Consider the following 21565-nt stretch of genomic DNA (forward strand, 5'->3'; position numbering starts at 1 on the left):
ACAAGCCTGTGCTGTTTGCGGTAGAGTCGCTCCTGGTTGGTATTATAGGGATTACGGATTGCTATTACAGGTTTTAGCAGCAGGTCATGCCCAGGGCACCCACCTATGGCAGTGGTGAGGAAGGAGACAGTTTCAGTTTCTTTTCCATCGTTGTAGATGGCCAAGTGCCAGATGCCTGAGTCCATATACTGGATAAAGCCTGTGTCATGTGTAGTGATGGGTACTAGGCTTCGCTGCATAGCCACAGGCCCCTCCAGACCATGGATGTCTTGAGCCAGGAGCCGCCGCCCATCCAAAAGCTCCACGAAGTCAAACTGCAGACAGAAACACAGAAAGTGAGAAAGACTGATGGATGGACCGCAGACACACCATTAGAGTGACACATGAGACTTGAGTGCTTTCAGCCCTCTTTATAGTGGAGCATCATTTGGTCTGCATGAATAACTCATCATTCTAGAGGAGCTTGAGTTAAGTCTTGGCACATCGTGGCTGGATGGGTTGAGATAATTTCAGAGTCCGCATATCTTATAAAAGCCTTGTTTGAAACTATTACAGTGGAAAAAAGGGAAGCTGGAGGAATTAAAGTAAAGTTAGTGTTTACCAAATAACATCTGCACCGATTTGCTTCACATCAGCTTTGAGTCAATGAATACCAATGAGACGGCATTTCATTTTCATTTACATAAGGAAGGGAATCTTGACTCATCTGCCACTCTACGTGTAATCAGCCACATTACGAAAACTCCACTCTAGATGATTTTCTTCGAAGCATAAATAGAGGAAACAGGCAACTCTGTTGGCTGACTGAAAAATCAATATCACTGGACATTAGCGCAAACAAAATTCATGCTATAAACAATTTTGCTGAACTGCACTTACATTTACAGAAGTAATCTCAACTGTGTGAAGCAAGTGGCAAGGTATGATTAATAACATGACATGTCTCATTCGCTACATACAGACGGAAAATCTGCCTTTTTTCGCCCCTGTGTCCAATATTTTTGTGCGACTCTCAGATGGTATTGAACCTGAAGAAGTTTTCCATAAATCCTTTCTGCAACAAGAAAGCGATTTTTAATACAATAGAGAAAACTCGGAATTGGTTTGCATTCATGACACGTTCCTACATGGCTAGATAAATTCTTTTAAACAATATCCCAATTTATATTCTGTGGCAGAAGAAGAATGGGAAAAGAAGCAGAATCCTTGTACAATGCAGCCATGATTGGAAATTGTTTCACAAAACATCACATTTACAATACACCATTGTCTTTTGCAAACAAAACACAACGTTGAGTAACACGATTTGACACTGAAAACATTCAAACATATTTCGACCATTTAGATTCTGCACTCACCTGTTATGCAATTAATAAGCGCAGCAGAATACATCTACTGTAACAGCATCAGTGACATGTAAATATTGCCTACCTGTGTGTGTGATGGAGGAAGACCTCTCCTTCCATAGATCCCCACTAAGGCATCTTTACTTAGGGACACATTAAACTTTAGGTACATGGGATGATCAATGAAGACCTGGGATCTCCAGAAGATACCAGGAGGAATCTGCTGTGCGACCTTACGCCCCACGTCAATCTCTCCCATATCTATATAGCTGTCATCTGGGAACAAGCTGTCCAATTTGCCTGCATTGCACACAAAGTAAATCGGTCAAAGAGATCACACCATTAATCCACCAAGTGGATGGCAGAGGGACTCAGTCTGCTGAAGCATGATAGTCTGACCATATCACAGATATTCAATCATGCTGCTGACAGCCAGTGAAAAAATATAATGAATGAACCCTCCGACCACTGCCAGCAATTTCAGTCACAATTCCACTACAGGGGAGAGCACAAAAGTAAGAAAATATAGTCTTCAAACAAAAATCCAGTTACTTTTTGAATTTTCCTGTTTTGAGTCTTCTGATATGGCAAATAGAAAAAATATTCTTGTTAAAAAGAAAGGATGATCATGATCACGACAAAATACATTTTGACAGCAGATAGCATTACTCATTTCAGTACAAAAAATTGTGTCATAAACGGAGATAGTGCTTTTTGGTTTGGTGCCATCACCATGTTTCAAAAAATTGGGAACAAGGGCAACAAAACAAAAGTTGTGAAGCATAAAAACTGAATGCAAAGGACAAACTATTAAGGAAATAAAATAGGGGATTTCATGATCAGCTGTTTAATCGATTATTGAACAATTAGTAGAATCCAGAGAATACTATATATACATTATCAAATAATCAAACCATTATCAAATGTATTATATATATATTTGTGCTAAAGAGGAAGAGAACTATCTGGCTTATTATTAATGCTCAAACTCCGAAAAAGTCAGCATCCATGATGATATGGAAGTGGATTCGTGCACACATGAAACAGCTAAGGCTCTATAAATGCTGAACAATAAATGCAGGTTTTGAAGCAACAAATGCTCCCATCCAGACAATGACCTTTTCATGAAAGGTCTGACTTATTTCACTTTATTGAAGAGTTTGGGTGCTAAAATATAAAGACGTCCTGAATTTTTAAGTAGCTAAAAATCACTTATTAATGGAAAAAATATATATTTCTTTAAAACTATAGTAAATGCTGTGCACTTAAGTGCAATTAACAGAGAAGGTAATGCCAGAAAGTTGCAAATATGTCCCTGTGCCCTGTGTTTTTGTTTCTAGTATCAATCAACCACAATATTTGGTATTTTTCACTTTGTCCTATTTTCTATTAAGCACTGAATTTCAGTGATAAGTCAGTTATTGCATTCTGTGTTTATATTTTAACTCAATTCAATTTTATATATATAGCACCAAATCCAACAACAGTTGCCTCAAGGTGCTTTATATTTTAAGGCAAAGACCCTCCATCAGGGGTGCCCAATCCCAGTCCTCGAGAGCTACAATCCTGCAGCTTTTAGATGCATCCCTACTCCAACACAGCTGAATCAAATGGTTTGATTACCTCTTCAGCGTGCCATCAAGTTTGGCAAAGGCCTGATAACAAGCCATTCATTTGATTCAGGTGTGTCGGAACAAGGATGCATCTAAAAGCTGCAGGACGGTAGCTCTCGAGGACTGGGATTGGGCACCCCTGCCCTACATTTTACACATAATCCCAGCTTTACATTGTATTACATAAAAGACAGTACATATGTTTGCAGGGGTATGGGACTGAAAATACTTGATAAAACAGAAATGCATCAGTACTTTGATAGTAAAAAGGAAGAGTAATAAAGTGAAAATTGTAATTATAGAAGAGAGGGATTTCTAATGCTACTACCCACTCAGGTATTAGCGCATCTACTGCTAAAAATTGTCCATATGCTCCATAATACAACTTATTGGACTCTGCGGAAAGGGCAACATCTGTTTGCACATGTAGATGAGCTAATTTCAGCTGTGGAGTCTACTAAAACAGGCATCCATACAAACTACCCCTAGGACACTTAGGGTTACACGTGGCACACCAGATGGAAGTCTTCTCAAAAGTCAATCAGTGGCAGTTGGTTGTATCAGAGTATACAGGACACACTCTCCGTCTCCCAGATTTGGGCTTTGCATAATGCTGCAACACACAGGCACATTCTCCACATGTTGGCGTGTGTGCGTATTTATGCAGCACATTAATGGTTGTACTCATCAGGCTGTTTAAATAAATCATAACCCAGGACAAGTGATAATGGGCCTCATGGTTAAATAAATGCTATTTTCTTCTGCAAGATAAGCTACAGCATAATGCTCTGATGGAAACACGAGAACCAGAAAGGAGAACGATATCAAATTTCCACATCGTACAAATCACCTTGATGAAACATTAGATAGCCCAGCATTGTTTCCAGTGATAGCAGAGCAAACTGAAACTTATTTAGAAAACTATAGCTATTGATTTCCTATCAGCGATTGGTGCTGTGCAGAGTCTGAGCTTTGTTATAGTCATGATGGCAAGCTAAACACACTTCTGCTGCCCAGTAAATGAAAAAGACAACTCCTGGATTCATTTATATGGTAATAGCCCTATCTTCTACCTATTGTGGTATGCCAGTGGCAAATCACATGGTTAAATCTGGGCCCATTTGTTCAGGAATGGAACAGAGCAAACTTTTTTGAGTTGAGCAGTTGGTACCGTTGGGTGAGCACATGCTTTCTTTGGCTGCCAGGAAAGGCAGGCCGAGCTAGGAGATGAAAGGCTCACATCCGTTCTGAAGGGGACAGAGTGGCTAATCCCCCTCCAGCCCCTGGATACTCAGTCCCTTAAGCTGCTCCATTTTCTCCCTCCAGGAACAAATAACACTTTCCCACTTACAACAACTTTCACAGGATTACAATGCAGATCTCTCCATGCCATGGAGACAAGTGAACAAAATGTGAAACTGGATGACAAAATAATAATAAACTCACAAGAGCTCTGAAATGTCATCTTTAAAACTTTGAGATTTGAAAAACTTGTTTCTTGCAAATTCACAAATGAATGTGCAAAAATTCATCATCAAAACAAGAAGAGCTACGTTTACGATTATTTACTTATAGCAAGTACCATTCAGAAAAAACGTACGTGTTTTTAAATAAAATAAGTTTTTCTGATAAAAACTGTACTTACTGTCATCTTTTCCTTTGCGGTCATGTATTTCCAAGCCTGTGCTGCCTAGTGGTGGCAAGCTCAGGTCTGTAGGAAAAGTTAGGCCACTTATATTGTCTTCTGACAGCTGGTACATCTGTCTCTGCATGGGTTGCAGGTGCCAGTTTAATCCAAAAAGGTGCATGGCTGAAATATGAAATATAAGACAATGTCAGAATTTATTCATCCTAAGAACCATTTTAAAGTTGGATTATATCTAAGCTGAAAACGTATAACCTTAATGTTCTCACAGAACTATTATTATTTGCTTCTTTTTCATTTTGCTCAATTTAATGAAGGTGTCAGCTGTAAGATGGGAAGAGGAAGTACATAGAATAAGGAACAATAGATGGTTTAATGGTTAACAGGCTTTTTCGCAAAATGCTGAGTAGTAAGATCACAAGATGAATGCTATCTTGACCCCATGGGACAACATCTGTCTCACCACACCAACATTGGAGTACCATTTTTTCCAAGCACATTACCGTTACAGTCCCCTGCAAAACTAGGGGACGGTTAGGACAAAGAAAAAAACAAATCAGCAGGGAGACACCAGGGGTGTTTCAATGTGAACAGACTGAATGAAGCACACAGATATTCTACAAGGTCGACAAAAGAAATGTCCTTTGGAACAATGGCACTAGAGCGCAGGACAGACGGAGGAGGGGCCGACCATGACAGATCACCAATAAAAGAATGGACAAGGCAAGCTTAGCAAGGCAAAAGCCAATATGGAAGTAAACAGTCAGCAGAAAAGGCCAAGAAACTCGATATAGCCATTTTATTGTTTAGCTGGTTCTCTTAAGCTCCTCAAGGATATAATAATGCAATTAAATTATGAGAGAGAAATTAACTGACAGTTTTACAGCACAACGCTGTTTTCTTCATTTCTGTTTCCCCTTTATAAGAGCACAGACTCCATAAGCATTTCAGGGTTATTATTAATAATAATAATATTAATAAAGCTGGAGAATACATTATTTGAAAAGGGTCCTCTACAACTGTACAGTTCAAGGCCACGGTCAGAAACCCTCAGAAAACAAAGGACTAGAAGGGTAGAATTGATTAGCAGCCTTTAATAGCACAACAGACCAATGCTTCAACATGACTGTGTCTTCATCAGAGTAAAAACAAAAGGGTTTTAGACACAAATCCCTCGGTTTGCATCATTAAGCAACTGGCATTATATTAAATCTAGAACTGTATGCGCATGATGTATTTAAGAGTCCTTAATGATTTCATTCGGCACACTTGTTAAACAGTACCAAATGCTCACTAAAATATTTGGATGGATTTGTGAATAAAGACAACAAGCAATGGAGTGGGTATCAGGGAAAACACAATGCAAACATTCCCTAACATGATAAAAGTTCATCTTCAATACCAGCATCTGTTCTGTGCATGCCCAGTGCTTGTGGAAGTGACTGTGTCCGTGGAAGGCAACCATAGAAGAGACAGATGGCTTTATTTGCCATTTTGTAAGTTCCAGAATGACATTCTTTTTGATTTGTAGCTCAACACTGACTGGCAAAATGGAAAGAGTCAGTGTACGTTGCTGAACAATCACAAAGTCACCAGGCACAATGTCGTTCCAAGTGTCCTAGTAATCACGTCTTTGTGAGCCCCGTTCTTCATCCCATCTGTCCCTGAGGCCCCTAATGGAAAATGGTTAAAGAGCCTCCCTCTCCCATCCTTAAAGATTTACTTCAGCGCCTTTGTGGTATCTATGATATGCAGAGCACTGGACCCGAGCCAGAGGAGAGGCCTCCTAATTTTGTTTTGCTTGCCTTTCAAACTTTGCAAACACTGTGCAATGATAGTAATATGGCTGCTGCAACTGGCTGCAAACTGAAGACAGGTAGTAGGAATAACAAGGTACTTCTAACATGATAGCCACTGGCACTGACACGCTGTGTCTACATTCCAATGATGCCACTGACCTGTCATCAGTATTGTGCTTTATAGGACTGTCCATTTTGTCCTAAGCACATGTTGTGCCCTCCTTTCACTTATCACTTATCAGGAAGTTGAGTCACGCCATGTGCCAATTAGGAGGCAGAGATACTGTAGTAGAAGACTTCTCAGCCAATCTGAGGAAGTCAAACCGTATTGCTATCTGTGATTTGCCACAGAAATAAACTCTTCTGTCCTCTGATCATAGCACTTTCCAATTAGCGCGCAGTTCAAAGGATGCTATACTGAGAAGAACTCCTTTTTCATACTACTGGGCAAAAATCATAAAATGCTGTGTATCATGTGGTGTTTCAAAGAAGCACGCTGTAGTTTGCAATCTCAGATACCCTGGACTGAAAAATGTTTCAGCCATCTGGCCAATCAATCTTTACGTGTTCAGGAGCAGCCTTTGGTGATTCATGTCTTACCTAAACATATTTACACCTTTCTATGGTCTTTGAGCAAGATCATGTTGGCTGCTGGGGATCATTTTAATTACAAAACTTGCAACTTTTAGGTGTAACGCTGAAGCAAATAAATAAAACAAAGCCTAGAAGCCACTTCAGAGTGTTAAATAAACTATACATGCCTCACCTCTCAAAGGAATATACCAAATATATCTTCTCATTTAGGCATTAGTTTGAACCCTGATGTATCACTGCTTTAAGATTTTTACTGTGGTCACGCTCTCCATGCTTTATTGTCAGTGCATCTGACTCATCTTTCATCCATGTCGTGATACTGGACTAATTAAAAAAAGAAATAAATAAAAAGAAAATAACGAAACATGAAAAATTGATTCGTTTCATACCTACAGCATAGTGTGCTACAATGCTTATGTTTTCAGTGAATGGTGAACTGACCAAATACATTTATGACTAAATAGGGATTTCAGTGTTGCTTAGTTCAGTGCAGATTTTTACAGAAAAAAAATATTAATGCCAGCTCGGATGGAAAAAAGACATCACATCAAAGCATCCATCCAATCTGAGTGCCTGATGGAAAGAAGAAATTACCAAAAAGCTAAGACCCTGAGCTAAAACCTGCAAAAATTCATAATGATGCTTTTTTTGATGTTCTGTATAAATCATGTTTATGTGGTAAAATGGATACTTCTAATTGTTGTTCTTTGAATTTAAACACAATCTGTTTCTCTATACCTGCGTTTTAACTAATGTCTGTTGTTGTAACAAAAGCACATATTATGTAGTTGTATATGCAATGACTAAGTGATACTTCATAGGATAAAGAAAAAAAACAATAGTATATTCAAATATTACTGTAGCACAGGTGTTCATCATTACACATAAATATAGAACTTTGAATCTATATTGTGTATTCTAGGATTAAATCAAAAAGGGGTTTTAATGAAGGAAAAAATATTTTTGGAAAGTAATTCACCATAAAAGTAATTGATTGCTAGGATATTGCGAGGTATTGAAAGACATACAAACAGGTATGACCAGGGCTACAGAGCCTTTTACTGGGTTGGATGACCGTAAAGTCAAAAAAATAGATGGGGCCCAGCCTAATTGTCCTTGGTTAGATACCCAGGGTGAATGGAAAGGAACACAAGAGGATACTGATGACCTTAAATTGGGAAATATATAAAAATGTGCTAATGAGAAAGCAACCACTGAGACAATATGGTGGCACCTTAAACTCCCAACCTTTTTGTACTTCAGAATGTTCCAATTTACACAGCTGTGGAAAAATAAAACTGTGCTACATGTCAAAACATCTGCCACGAGGCATAACTGGGTTCATTAGACATCTCACCCAGAGTTCCCAATTACAGACCTCAATAATTAATTGCACTTGGAATTAAATGTATTTTCTCATCAAGCTTTTAATTAAATATGGCCCATGTTCTTGATTTGAAATTCTGATCTTAGGGTGAGGCTTGGTCTCCAACATGTTTACTTGTGGTGCATTGAGAGATGGCCTGAGCGTTGCAGGCTATAATTACAGAGTCTGATTAAGCACCATCACACTGATGGGGATCTTTGGCTTTTGGCCAGGTCACAAGCAGAAGACACAAATTGTATCTCTACTTTAACAGCGAAATTACACCGGTGATGCCAAAAGAAAACCAAACTAAAATTGGTCCTATTAAATTGCCTACCAATTTAAAATAAGTAGATGTAGATAATATGAGCAGCAATCAGTTTGTGTGGGTTTTTTTTTCCATCAGCACGGTTCAGTTTAAATGGTTCTGGTAACAAAAATTAATAATCACATTTTAGTTTGTGTGTTCTTAAAGAGAAGAATTAATGATAGCTTTTGTAATTGTTACTTCCTAATGCGTATCTACAACAAATAACCTTCATAAAATTTATCTCCCTTGTGACACCAAGCAGAACAATCAAGATTTTTTTCATCAACTTCATGCAAATGAACAGCGTTCTTGCCATCCCTCACAATGAATGATTCCTTTTTCTATTTGAGACTTAAATTCAACAGTGTAGCCATCTGTATATTAAGCAGAACTTCACAGTAAACCAGATGTACATAATATGGTAAAAATAAATTAAATGGAAATGTGTATCAACTCCTTTTTTTATTTGTGGGTTACAGTGATCTTTCATTACTTAATTACAAAAGCTGTTGCTTGTTTTTCATTCCAATCAGCACACTGTTGGAAATATCTGCTAATCAAGGCAACAACAATATTTAAATTCACAATTCAAACAAACCTTTTTGAGAAATTTTAAATGACTTCTCACTGTAATACAGAACCTCTGACACTTAGTTTCAAACATGATCTTTTCTCCTTACTCCAGTCTTGTTCATGAACCCCAAACGTAGTCTACTTTATAGTAATAACTCAGTCAACCTGCAGCTTGGTTAAGTTAGACTGAACTCCAAATATGTTGTTAGTGACCTTAAATGTACCAAAAGTTTGCCACTGGCATTTAATTTATCCACAGTTTTACCAATACTTCTTCTGTGTAAGAACAAAGACATTAGCTTTGTTATGGCTTTGTTTAACCTGTTTTTAAGTTCTAAAAACATTTGCTCTCCTCTAGAAATTCTCCACATGTCAAGATGTGGCCTATTAAATTGTTGGGAATGATTGTTTTAAACATCAGGAAATTGCTTTGTGACAGTCTGAAGCTGAACCGAGATTGCTTGATTGATACAGAGATTGCTTACAGGAACCCCCCACATTTACTTTCATGTCTTATCTTTTCATTTCTGTGTCTTTATCAGACACTTCTTGTGATTATTTACAACTAAAACGCTGTGTAAACACTTCTAGTGTGTATAGATCACAGAAATGAAAACTGTATGACCGGATATGAATATCAATCCCTTAGGGGAGGACAGCAGTCAAAATGAGCAGAAATGATTTAATAGCAAAACTTATCTGATAGTCCTTACCCAGCTGGGACCTGAGAATGCTGTTTAGGGAATCTTAAATGAAATAAGATGAATATTCTAAATGTGCAGCCCTCTCTCGTGTGATGGCTGATGTCTTATTAATTTATTTCACATCCTGGCTATTCACAAGAGCAAGACACTGGATTGCCTATCTGCAGATTCAGTCAGTCCAATCTATGAATGATAATGTTTCTTCAGACGAGTTGTGTGGGCAAAGAGTCAATCTGTGAGTCCCTATATAACCATGCTTATATAAGGTGCAGAGGACAGATTCAACACCATTAAAATGGATGATAGAAGGAAATGATAAAGTATGTATTCATCCTATGTCTGCATTCAAGTGAGGGGCGGGGCTTGGAGGTGATTGACAGAGGTATATGTCTTGGCGTATGAGAGTGTCAGAGGTGACTCACCGATGAAGTAGGCTAACAGGAACAGCAGTGTTACTGAGATGAGGATGGCACTGAGAGCAGCACATTTCCAGTTGCAGTGCTTATAGGGTTTCTTCAGGCTGAAGGCAGGTCGAGAGAAGGTGTTTCGAGGCAAAGGTCGTGGAGGAGGCGAGTAAACTGTGCTGGAGGTCAAAGGGTATCCTGGTGAAGTTGTGCAATACATTGGTGATGTTCCACCTGGTTTGAATAGGAAGTGCCTGGGAAAATACATCTGCTTGTTAGTTCTAACAGAAACACTGGTGCTCATTACCATAACGTTGCAGGTTATTGTCTATCCAGGTACAGCCCTTTCCAGTGGTAAGTAATACCAAGCACATTCAGTAGTGTTACCATAGTCATGCTAGATTAGTGAGAAAACTAAGGCATATCGGGTTGAAACAGCTGAAACTATGAATCTATATTAAATCTCTTTCAGAGGACGAGTGACCACAGCTGGCTCTTGTTTATATATTCCATCCGTCGCGAGAGGAGTAATTCCCCGTAACCATGTGTCAAGGCTACGTAGAGGAGAGATACATTATATAAGGTTTCAGCATGGAGTTGAGCAGATTTATTCGCCCTTGAAGAACATGGCTGGCTATCTCAGAAAACGTGTACAGCTACATGTCCAAGTGCCGAATGATCAGCCCATCAGAGAGCCAGTGGCAGCGGCGCTGTTGTCAAGGCCATTTTACTGACAAGCATACAAGAAGCTCTCGAGCAACAGTGACATGAGCGTGATTGAATGTCATATTACAATGTATGATGTGGAAAGTCACTGAGACTATATTTTATTTATACATATCAGGACAAATCTCTCACATGTCCTATTCAAGCAACAGGAGACAGCATGGGCAACTGTGTTCCACACAGCGGTCGTGTTTACCATTATTCAAAAGCAATACAATCCAACAATGTTACTCGATGCAAATTGTTAGTTGTATTAAACAGGGAAGGGACAAATACAGCAAGGATTGTAACACTGCAGGAGATGTACACAGATGATTGACAGTGTTTCAAAACAGAGGATGCTCGATGGAAAATAGTGCAGGCATCTATTGTTTTCATGGCAAAGCAGATCCTGACAGTAGTCTGAGCCAGATAGCAAACATGCAACATACCCGTCGTTGTACGAGGCATCGTGGCGTGCTGATGCCAGAATGTCCATCTCAATGAGGTTGTCCTGTAAAGTCTCTAGGAATGTCTGCTTTGCTATGTTTCTACACACAGGTGGAAAGATGGATATGAAGCTAGTGTGAGACATGCGTGCAAGAAATACAGAAAGGCCAATACAACTTGTGATCACCAAGCAACATCAACAACTGACAAATGGAGCTCAAGATGGACAGTATGGGACAAAAAAAACAACCAAGGCCCTTATGGAACTACTTCTACAAAGGTGTGACACAAATAACATCTACCTGTCTTATGCCCCTCATTTGGACACTGCCATACCTTGTTTTGTACGAGCCCTGCCCTTCTCTGCAAGCGTCTTGCTCTTCTCTGATAAACATTAGAGTATTCTGGCTCCTTTATGGTTGTGATTGGAAGAAAACAATGGATCACTTACAAATAAAAACCTTAAAGTCTATTACACACAAATACTACTTTAAGTCTAATGAAAATCATCACTGAGGTTTCATAGCCTTTATACTGATTAGTATCCTTAACTGCTACTTTTTTCCCAGTTAATGGTTGCTACATGTCTTAAAACACATTTTCAGTAAAAATTTCTAGAATCTCATGTCTTACGCCCCCCCTCCCAAATGAGAGCTCTGTTCCATAAGGAAATACAGCAGCAATGCAATGGAGAAATGAACTGTCCACATGCAATGGGCAGGCTGAACACGTTGCATGGTACAAGAGAAAAGCTTTGTTTTTGATCCCAGTCCCCTCTGCGGCCAGCAGTAAAATCTGTTCATAGTCTTTCAAGCTTGTGTTCTAGGGAAGAATGCTACTTTTAACGAAGAAAGAAATACTTGGCAGAAACCTGGCAGAAAAAAAAATGGTGAAGCTGGACAGGGCCAACCAACTGCTGGCATTTTTCCAGTGCTAAAGCACGGCAGAAATATACCAGTGCTGAATTTATCAGTGCAATTAAATTTCCCAAAAGTGACAAGAGAGGGCCATTTTAATACTATTAACTTAGTAAAAGTGACATTTAATATTGCAGGGTCCATGCGGATATTGCTAATGGTTTCAGTTTCCTTATTGGAACTTTGCTAGGTGTCATTTTTTTCCTTCAATGCAATAGGTTATACAGACTCGATTCCGTATGTGATTTCAGCAGCACTCTAGCCTCTCCTCACCATCTGTTTTCTGTTCCACAGGGAATACCTGCACGGGATTAACTGGAGCTGGATGATGTGTAATCATTCATTATACAACTAACTGTCCTTCTACCAGCTGAAATTGATTCTCATTTTCCTGTTGACTGAAGCGTCTCACAAAAACTGAAGGAAGAGACAATAAGTCTGTTCAAGACTGGTTTCTTAGCCACGCCAAATTAGCTATTAGCTATTTTCCTGTCAACAGCTATTTAATTTATGGCAATGTATTTTATCACACAGACCAGTGGTTTTTAATAACTTCTGAATATATTAAAAATATTGGCAACATTTAAACTGAGGACGCTGTTATATAACATTTTCAAAAAACAGAAGAAATAAACCACAATATTCAAACCTTAACTTTTGTACATAAAGCTATGCAGCAGCTAAGAACAAATAGCTACTGTTACTTGTGCACACTTTCTGAGCTGAGTTTTTAGGCTCAGCATTCAGAAAAATGTTCAGAGAGATTGACGATTTGACATATAAATGGAGGAAAGAAATTCTGTCCTCTCTCAGCTCGTCATGGTTTACTGACAGAATCTGAGCTGACCAACTAAATTATAATAAGCCTGAACAGTACTTGTCTAACAGCTTGACAAGATCGATATTGATCATTATTCAGTGACACCTTCACTAGGGTACTACCTGTTCCAAACAGTATATATATATATATGTATGTGGAGAAACCACCTGTCATTGGCCAGAACTGTGGGTTTTGCTCAGTCTTTATTATTCATTATAACACTTTTACATTTGCTGCATTTATTTAAATTTACAAACTATTTAAATTGCCAAACTGTAAATATAATATAATATAATATAATATGACAAAAAATTGGTACGCACAATTTTTTGTCATTGTGATCTAATTTTTTGGCCTTAACTGCTTTGAAGAGATAATTGCAACACTTATACAGCAAAGGATTTTTTTTGTTTTCCCTAACAACTTACTCAAAGGTGTTAGGGTTTATTTGTGGAAATGTGCTGCTGGTGATGTGGCGATTGCTTTTTTTTCTTTTTACTATTAGCAGACTAAATTGATATCTTGGAAGGTTGAGAAAATTCTGCCTCAATATTCCTAATTTCATACCGCCTTGCAATAAGACCATCCAAAGAAACACCAGATATTCCCTTTGTTACAATAACACTTGACAGATCTACTTCACACAAGGGCCTCCTATTGAGAAATGTACTAGAGAAATGAATACTGATTAATATGAAATAAATAAAACTCACGGCTGAAGTGGAGGAGCTATGAAGCCTGCTCACGGGAGCCTGAATATAATTTGGTATTATCCAACATGATTGTAATTACTCTGCTGTTTAAACTCAATAGCTTCCCCTGTTAGGACTCCTAGTATTAGGCGAACACCAAAAGCACCACTTTTCTCTTGTTTGCCACAAAATCATGTTCATCACAAATATAGGCCTTTGCCCCTAGCAGGATACTTTCCATTTTATTGCTTTGCTCCTTGTTAGCACTGTGGTAATTTAATATTGAGCGGACAGCAGGAACAGGAGGAAACGCCAAGTTCAATGGCACCAGCTCAGCTCAAGTCTTCCAGATGCCAACTTCTCTATACATTGTCTGAGAGAACTACACAGTACCTTGTTTCCAGGGGGATGTTGCTGTTAAGTAGCCAGTTGTCCTGTGCACTGCCAGAGTCTTGACCACTGGCGGGACCCTCAGGAGGAACGGAGCTGTCTGTGGGCGCAGGACTTGGGTTGCTCCGTGGTGTGTAGTTGCTCCTATTCAAGGAGTTAATAGAGGCTGCATGGTGCTGATGATTGGGCGAGTGGGAGTGGGAAAGTGGTAGAGGAGGCGTCCGCAGCCGAGAGTGATTTTGAAAGGCTCCGTCTGAAAGAAAAAAAAAACAGAAAAGAAATAAAACATGGAACAGATATTTTAAAAGAATAAAAATTCGACTCATTTACTGTTTGCTTTCAGGCACTTTTGGGTTACCTTTGAAGGCACCATCGAAGACAGCCAGATTCAGTTTGCTTGCCAGCATAGCTAAAATATGGCAGCTCCTTTGAGGATGCACATTCCAAAAGGTTTGTGAAAGCAAGCTCATGTGTGTAAACTAACTGGTTAAGACAAATCCAAAGCTTATTTCACGCCTTATGGTGTTATTTCAGCCCAGTCAGGAACAATATTCTGACTGATGAATGATTAGACATAGCTTCAGTAGCACATACACTCACCAGTCACTTTATTAGGTCCAACTGTTCAACTGCTTGTTAATGCAAAAATCAGCCAATCACATTGGACCGTGTTTAGGCATGTAGATATGCACAAAAGTGCTAAAGTTCAAACTGAGCATCAGCATGGGGAAGAAAGATCATGGCATCATTGTTGGTGCTAAACAGGCTGGTCTGAGCCTTTCAGAAACTGATGATCTGCTGGGATCCCCAAAACCATTACTAGGGTTCATAGAGCATAGTCTGAAAAAGACAAAATGCCCAGTGAGTGGCATATTTGATGCCAGAGGTCAGAGGAGAACGGCCAGACTGATAAGCAAGCAGAATAAACTCTAATACCAACTGTTACAACCAAGATATGCGGAAGAGAATTTCTGTAGCCCATCTGAAGCAGATGGGCTACAACAGCAGAAGACCACTGTGGGTCACTCATGTCAGCTAAGAACAGGCAACTGAAGTTCAGACAGATGTTTTGTAAAACATTCCCTGGCCTGATGGGCTGCAGCAATAGGCTAGGGTACAGTAGCAGAGTCAGAGTTTGTGGTAAAAAACCATCAAAGAATGGATCCATCCTGCCTTGTATCAATGATTCAGGTTTCTGCTTGTGGTGTAATGGCGTATAAGATATTTTCTTGGCACACTTCAGGCCCCTTAGTACCAATTGGACATCATTTAAATGCCACCTGTCTTCTGATGGCTGCTTCCAGCAAGGTAATGTGCCATGTCACAAAGCTCAAATCATCTCAAACAGGTTTCATAAACATGATAATTAGTTAATTGTACTCAAACGGCCTCCACAGTGACCAGATCTTAATCCAATAGAGCACCTTTGGGATGTGGTGAAATGAGAGACTCACATCAAGGAAATCTGCAGCAACTGTGTGATGATGTCATGTCAATATGAACCATAATCTCTGAGGAAAATGTTTCCAGCATGTTGATAAATCCATGAAGAGTTAGGGCAGTTTTGATGGAACTTGGTACTACCAGGAACCTGGAATTAGCAAGCTATACCTCACAAACTGACCAGTGAGTATAAATTAACACCAAAACTAACAAAGTTTTTCACCTTTTCACTTACCAACAAAAAAACACAGTTAAAAAACTCCTACTTCTGCTCATTATTTCTCTAACTGACCTCTATCAGAGTGTTCTCTCTACCTCCCACAGAGACCTGTGACAGTTTACTCAGATCAGACACTGACTCCTGTGTAAACAGATTAGCCGGCCTCTTCCTGAAACACACCAATTCACTCGGCTTTTCTGAATTTGCATTTAGTGTTTGTTTGAGCATGCACAGTTTTTTAAAATAAACAATACTTTGTTTGCCTCCAAACTTCAATCCCGTAACTGCCGCAGCTTAAGTGAAACAAATTCAAGATTTGATCCAGATTTAATCAACCAGATTAAGAGTGACTCCACTGGTTATGTACCATTTCAAAGCTTTTAGCAGCAAAATTTGCCCTTTTTGCTTTCTTTTTCTTTTTACCAACTCTATTGTCACTTTTTTAAGAGGATTTAAAACTATTAGATATGAAGTCTAGAAGGAGAAATTGTACCCTGTGGTTTTATATTCACTATTTGATACTGTGCAATTCATGAGATAGAGGACCAATGTCTGTGTGCACTCTGTATCCATTTATTTCCACATCTGCTAAGCCATTCATCAATCAATGAACTCCCGGCTTTACACAGAGTGGCTTTTCTTTATAGCAGTAAGCCTCCTTTATTTCACAGATATCCACAACACTAAATTGCCAATTTACAGCAGAGAGAGCAGAATACAGACACACACAAAGCTTATTTTGTATAATCAGCTCCTTCATTAAAGCGATACCTACTCATGCCAGTCAAGAAGCTTAGAGTCATTTCAGATATTTTTAGGGTCAGGAACATGAAGCTCTGATATCAACATGTGTCAATCAAAGCCGGCACAATAAGAACTTTTAAGGTGCACACTGGGTATTCAGAAAACACTATTATTAAGCTTCAATGCTTAGGTCTGCTGTGCAAAGTGGGTATAAAGTCCTTTGTGTTCAGAGGTGGCATGCTAAATAATGGCTCAGCAAAAGAAATCAACAAAATGTACCATGCTGTATTAAGCAAGCCTGTTTCTTTTCAGGATTTAAACAAGCTGTTGCTTTACAAGGCACTAGGTAGTTTTATACACAGTTTCATATTGTTTCACTCTAGTGTTTCTGTTTCTTTACGTTCCATTAACTATCACCAAAAAAAAGAGAAAACATTTTAATTTTCACCTGGCTCAACGCCACGTAATCTACATATTTTCTAATGTAAAAGAACCACTGAAAGAAGTAATTGCTATATGATGCATTTGTTGCACTGACAGATGGTCGGCTACTAGGTTCCCCACTTCTGCACAACGTTGCCTCTGTGCTTAGTCGAGACAGTGAAAGAGAAGCACACCACAGTCGTTATCAGCAGTGGACTAGTGTGAGGTAAAGCCACACGGTTGTTGATGACCTCCTTCCTGCTCAGTAATGTAACTGATTCCCTAAAGCCATTAATAAGGATATGCTAATTAGTTACAGGGACACCACAGATACACTGAGAAATATATCACAAGGACAAATGCATCTCTGCTCTGGAATGCATTTACTTTTAGGTAAACAAATACTTTACTTCCTACTGTATGACCATCAAGTAAATGTAGGGCAACAAGTAATTAATTTCTCTAACATATTTTTGTTGCACCTGGGGACCATAGTAGCAGTCCCCAGTGTTATAGCAAGGCTCTTAAGAGCCTTGCTATAACATAAAATATTACCACGAAAATAAATTGGTGCACATCAATATATCATAAACTTAATATAAGTATAAATTAATACAAGTATACAGAATGGGCTTGCAGTGTATAGTTAGGACTACTGCCTCTTTTGTTCACTCTGTTTAAAGACCACAGGAGGAACATATTTGAAATATACTTTCTGAAGTCTGAGCTACTCTGATATTTAGATTTAAATTTACATTTTAAACCTTAATGTATGAACAGTTTTAAAACTGATGGAAAATAATTCTGGTTGGGTATTCCACCTTTGACCTGCCTATGGATACTGTAACACAGAAAAGCCATCTCTAAATTCAAGACAACGGTTGCACAAATTAGCGACTGAAATCTTCTGCAGCCTTTAATCAAACCTTTGATCATCATATGCCCCCTAAAACAATTTCCTTTATTGTGTTTTCACTGATTCATTCCCTTCTGATGAGCTGCTGCCTGCTGAGACTGATTCTTCATCGTAGCTCTCCTTCTGGCACCTGGCAGCCACTGCTCCGCTTTAGCTGTTTGCTAACTATTAATGAGTTATATGTTCAGGATCGAATATAGGTCTGAAAAAACATGTAAATTTCTAACTTTGATTTTTCTATTTCTTTTTAAAATGCACATATGTAAAGGTAGTTTTCTTCTAAAGTAAAATTACAAAGCTGAAAACGTTTTTTGTTTTTGAACTCAAGTCTGTATTTTATGGCCCAGTAGGGGGTCAAGGTCCACACGTTTGACAATCTAAAAATCAGTTTTGCAGTACAACCAAACTTCCATGCACAACAATGTTTTTATGAATCTCGGAGAACCCTGAAAGCTGCAAATTACAAAAGATAATTTACTACGCACAGTCCACTCCAACTGTTTTATTGGCTTTTTGAGAAGTTTTCCCAAACCTGCCAACCTGTTTATATATAAGCAATTCCCAGCACACTGCACAGTAGAACAGATTATAATAAAGAAAAAGATAAATACTCCTTGCACCTGGCTCAACAGCCAGGCAGAAAGTCATTCTTATTTTTCTGAAAAGAAACAGAAAGACAAGAAACGTGTCTGAGACCAAGCACAGTGAAACATGACCCCCACAGATGTGGTGATTCAGCAACAATTATTCACTACTATCCAAAGGATGCAAGAAAATAAATGGTTTTCTATTGACCTGCTTTGCACAACAAAATTGGCACAAAAGAAGATTCATTTGTTATCAGAGAGTCAGAGAAGGACTTTGTTACCATAGCCAAACTTTCACAGGACATTCAAAACAGAAGCCTAAAGATACCCATTCAGTCTGGGAATGTGGCATATTCATTTTTCTTTCTAACAGATGCATGCACTGGTTAAGGCCTCCTGATGCTTTTCTAGACAAGTAATTAAAGCAAATCCACTTCATTAGCTACGACCTCACCCTGCACTCTGAGAAATAAGAGAGATGTCTAATGGTGGAATGTTATAATTACTGGGAGACTGCTGTCCCATTTGTAAAAAATAGTGACACAAAACTCTGGGAAAGATTAAATAAAAATTAATGGTTAATGTGCCACAAACAAGTAAAATTAAAAAAAAAAAAACTAAACTAAAAGAATACAAAATAATTCAAACTCCTTGTAATACTTCTACTAATGAAAAGTTACGATTTTTAGTTAAGGATTAGAAATCTGGGTTATTGAGAAGTCCTAGGTACGTTCATTTACTCATGAGCTACTGTATTGAGCTTGTTAATGAAATACTCAGAGTGTATGCAGTAGCCAAACTTTGAATTTTACTCTCGACTACAACAACAATAAAATCGACAACCAGTCACAGCAGAGCGTCCCTTCATCTGATCCAATTTAGCACTAATTGAGCCAACAAACCAATAAGAGCAGACTGGGATTTTCGGGTTGGCCGCCTTGGCATTTGAGACTGAAAATAGGTGTTTCTGTGATGAGAAAATTATGTGCTATGTAAACCTTATATGGCACTAAAATAAAAATATTAACTTCTACGTTATATAGCATTATATCAGCTCTTTAATTCAGTGGATACAGTGGATATATATAATAGATTGAATCAATATAATACCAGATATTGTGCTTGCAGTGTGTGTCATTTGCCACATTCGGCAAATCACATACAGAGGCCAGGTTCTCAATTTACCACTCGGTATAAAAACCTGGGTTGCGGGATGCTGTATTTCTGAACAAGGACAGTGGATGAAATCTATGGCAGTGATGGTCACACCTGATGAAATAAAGTGATATGACATGCTCCAAACACCCGATCAACGCATTGAGGTGTGAGCTATTCGATACAGAATTAATCAAAAGCTATCAAGCGCCCAGATAAATCATTAAATCTTGCTTACTGCTACATCCCCTATGGCTAATCACAGGAGCAAAATTTCCAGTTGAGTACCATTTGTCTATAAAAATACAAATAGAATTTGTCACGAAGGCAGTGAAGCTGCACACTCTACTGACTCTCAGAAGCTGGTTCTCTCTGCTGGACTTGCTTTTTCTTACGACATTAGAGAAGTCTGAATGGAAGAGACATGAGGGAATTTTAGCTGTCTTTGCTGGACCCATTTGAGAGGTAACAGGTGCCGAGAACAACGTGATGTGTTTGACGCTCAGTCCTCTACTCGCTCTCTATGGAAAAATAGGGAAAAAACATATTGAATTATGACTATAATTTCACCTTCATCACCAAGGTAGAAAAATGTTGATATTTTAGAAATATAAGATCCCCAAACAAGCTTTTACAAAGGGGTGAGTAAGTAGAAAAGACTTGCTGGAAGTAAATATATTTATCCAAAAAATATATGTGGTTGTTTTTAATATCGCAACAAAAAATATATTAATAACATAATTCAGAAAAATCTAGTTTTACAGCAATTTAATCTACAAGGATTTGCTTGCAAATGCTTCTCTCACCCTGAGATCTAATGGATTTTCTGTCATTCCCTGAGCTGCCTTAGAAAGAACAAGACAAGTGGTTATGTATGCTCTGTTCTGTATGTCACTCTGCTGCAAATCCATCAAGAGGTTGGAGATTTTGTTAGAGGGCACAGATGGTCTCCAATCATCATGCAATGGAAGTAATGCATCTCACTTTATGTCAATGAAAAGAAGATATGTAGGTATGCAAAATGCATTATCCATGGTCCCTGCGCACTGACGGACAGCAAGTTGAATGGAACTGGACAAATTGTCTGTTGACTCTAGTTCATTGATAACTTGAAGCTATTACTAAGAGAAACCAATTTCTTTTTATATGTCAGTTCAAAAAAAATAAAAAATCAGATCCTCAGAAAAACAGGGGCATAGCATGGCAGTGCCATGTGCTGCTCATTAAATTATTATTTAGCCTCAGATAGTTTTATTCCTCACGGTGTCTGTGGCTAAATTACTTTCTGGTGTGACCTCTTTTAACCACATTTCTCCGTCCTTGCAGACGCAGCGGGATGATTAAGCAGTTCAAATGAAGACTTATTTGAATTCACACACAGCTATGTCCCCGGGCCTTCTGTCCGGCTCAGCATTCCTGCTTGGTCAGCTGTGCGGTGGTGGTGGTGTGCTGGCCCTTTCACCAGGGAGCCCGGCTGCGCTGAAAGCTAACACTGGCCGACCCCATGCTGTTTTGCATTAAGAGATGCTAATGCTGGGAGTTTGCAGTGTCTCAGATCTTGTGGCTCAGTGTGGCAGCGGGATCTCACTGGCAGTCTCCTCGGGAAGAAGCCCCTCAGAGAAAGCTGAGGGCCACAGTGAAACACATGCTTCATAAAAGAACTGCAGGCTTCAGCGAGCAGCCTCATCAGCCTTAGAGAAACTATTGCTCAGTGTTCCTCTAAATAAAAGCAGGACTACCCCCACCCCA

General features: G+C 38.9%; 1 protein-coding gene across 1 annotated transcript in view; it reads right to left on the bottom strand.

Annotated features, from left to right (window-relative positions):
* Positions 1 to 21565, bottom strand: part of tenm4 (teneurin transmembrane protein 4) — a 154429-nt gene that overhangs the window by 68645 nt on the left and 64219 nt on the right. Inside the window, 6 exon segments of the mRNA XM_039597960.1 lie at positions 104 to 314; positions 1432 to 1646; positions 4605 to 4769; positions 10373 to 10608; positions 11512 to 11610; positions 14332 to 14581. Coding sequence (XP_039453894.1) covers positions 104 to 314; positions 1432 to 1646; positions 4605 to 4769; positions 10373 to 10608; positions 11512 to 11610; positions 14332 to 14581 — 1176 coding nt within the window.

This window comes from Oreochromis aureus, linkage group 14, assembly GCF_013358895.1.
Source record: "Oreochromis aureus strain Israel breed Guangdong linkage group 14, ZZ_aureus, whole genome shotgun sequence".
Taxonomy (NCBI): Eukaryota; Metazoa; Chordata; class Actinopteri; order Cichliformes; family Cichlidae; genus Oreochromis; species Oreochromis aureus.